Below are 1977 nucleotides of genomic sequence, written 5' to 3'. Positions count from 1 at the left end.
GTTCCACCCGGGCTGCGGGGGGCGGCAGGTCTCCCGGAGGACTCGGCGGGCGCCCAGCATCCGGCTGGAGACAAACGGATGGCCAGGCTGAGGGGGTACAAACTGCCTTGTGAAAAACCAAAGCCCTAAAAACAGTCCAGAGTGAGAAGTTAAAGCTTCTGGTATCGCAGCATAGAAAAAGGTCCAGGGATCGACAGGGCCAGGGCGGCTACAGGAATCTTCTGGTAGAAACTCCAAACAGGAAACGCGGGGCTCTCCCGGGGGCTGGGAGTCCTCGAAGCAGGTCTGTGCCTGTCCTGCTGGTTTCTCTTGGGTGGGGGAAGGGCAGGGAGTGGGGTAGGGCAGTCCCTAGAGGAAAGGAGAAAGCGGGTGTTCAGGTCCTGCGCAGGAGGGAGCGTCCGCCCTGTGGCTGTCACGTGACCTTGAGGCCAGAGCTGCTTCCCAGGCCGCCCTCCGGGTGACGGTGGCTTGTGAACTGCTTTGTCCTTTAGGTTGGGCCAGCAATTGATCCGGTCCCCATAAGGCCTGTCTCCAGAGGAGCTGTCCCCACTGCCCCTCTGGACAGCCTGGTCGGTGCTCCCAGGCTCCGGCCTCGCCCACTTGGACAGGGCACAGAGGGGAGGCAGAAGGGGGAGCGGAGGAGGAGGCACGAAGACCCAGGAGCGGGCAGGGCTCGCGGGAGCCGGGCCTCCTCCGCCAACGCTGCACGGGGCAGGGGACAGGACCTGGTGCCGTGGCTCCGCACTGCTGAGCTCCCACGCACCCCGTCAGCCCTCTCGGCCTCTGCTGCGTGGGGTCCCTGTGGAGTCACTGGGGCAGGCCGGCCGAGGCCCTACCTGAGCTCACTCGCCCAAGATGTCGGTCTCCTGGTGGACGACCACCTTGGTCACGGACATGTCTGGGTGCTGCTCCTTCGCCTCCTTGATGGCTTGGACGAGGACCTACGGAGAGACGCCGGGCCTGAGGTGAGAAGCAGCACCGCTGGTGGAGGCAGGGCCTCAGCCAGCCCCTCCTACACGGGCAGCCCCCACTGCAGCAGACGGGGGTCAGTGCGGCCCGCAGGGGACGGAGGGTGCTGAGGGGACAGCTGCAGCTGCCGGGTGGCTCTAAGGGGACCCACTCGAAGTGACGCCAGAGCACGAGACCAAATCCGTATTCGGCACAGGGTAACCAGGCGGCTCAGGACTGGACGGTAACCGCCCGTGCCAGAGAAAGGAAGAGGGGCCGGCCGCCTCTCACGTGGCTGCGTGGTTTGAGTCCCAGACCCGGCAGCTTGAGAAACACGCCGGGAGCATGGACCTGCACCCCCAAGTCCAGAGTGGAGGGGCACGGAGGAGGGGCGCAGCATGCCCACACCCCACGCTTTCTCGCCTGCGGTCTGGGGAGCACACACGCCCTCCGGCCAGTCGAAATAGCAACAATGAATGAAGGGATGGCTCCTCTGCAGTAGAAGGAAGGAGGGGAGGTGGAGCCCCAGCTCGGCCGGTCTAAGACCTCGGGCCGTCATACAATCTGTTTAGCCTCGCGACAGCTCCGTGAGTCACGGCGGTACCCCGGCTTCCGGGCTCTAAGGAGGAAACGGAAGTTGGGAGGTGCAGACGCCCCCTCCCCACGGCTAGCAAGTGCTCAGCAGGGGCTCAGCTCCAGCCCGGCAGACGCCCTCCTCGCCGCACTCTGTCCCTCACACCAGCACTCTGGGCGCACCGTGCTTTCCAAGATGCTGGGCTAGGATTCGAACCGTGGCCGGGCCGGCCATGTGGTAGCTAGCCTCTTTAACCACCAGACCATGGGGCCAGCCCCCACTGCTCTGTCTTAGTTTCCAAGGGGACCCAGTTTGAGCATCTGGAGGAGCTCTGACCATTTCCCAAAGGAAAAGGGAGGGGGGCCACCACTGCCCGTGGGCTGTCAGTCCCTGAGCCAGCAGGACCCACTGCCAGGATGCCCAGCTCCGATGCAGCCAGGAGGGACCAGGTAGGG

General features: G+C 64.9%; 1 protein-coding gene across 1 annotated transcript in view; it reads right to left on the bottom strand.

Annotated features, from left to right (window-relative positions):
- EPB41 (erythrocyte membrane protein band 4.1) overlaps positions 1 to 1977 on the bottom strand; it is a gene marked incomplete in the record, with an annotated part of 98272 nt that overhangs the window by 2573 nt on the left and 93722 nt on the right. Inside the window, 2 exon segments of the mRNA XM_027766723.1 lie at positions 11 to 348; positions 837 to 941. Coding sequence (XP_027622524.1) covers positions 843 to 941 — 99 coding nt within the window.

Source organism: Tupaia chinensis, unplaced genomic scaffold, assembly GCF_000334495.1.
Source record: "Tupaia chinensis unplaced genomic scaffold, TupChi_1.0 Scaffold143646_1, whole genome shotgun sequence".
Taxonomy (NCBI): Eukaryota; Metazoa; Chordata; class Mammalia; order Scandentia; family Tupaiidae; genus Tupaia; species Tupaia belangeri.
Note: the sequence above shows the minus strand (reverse complement) of the source record. Positions and strands in the feature narration are given on the sequence as shown.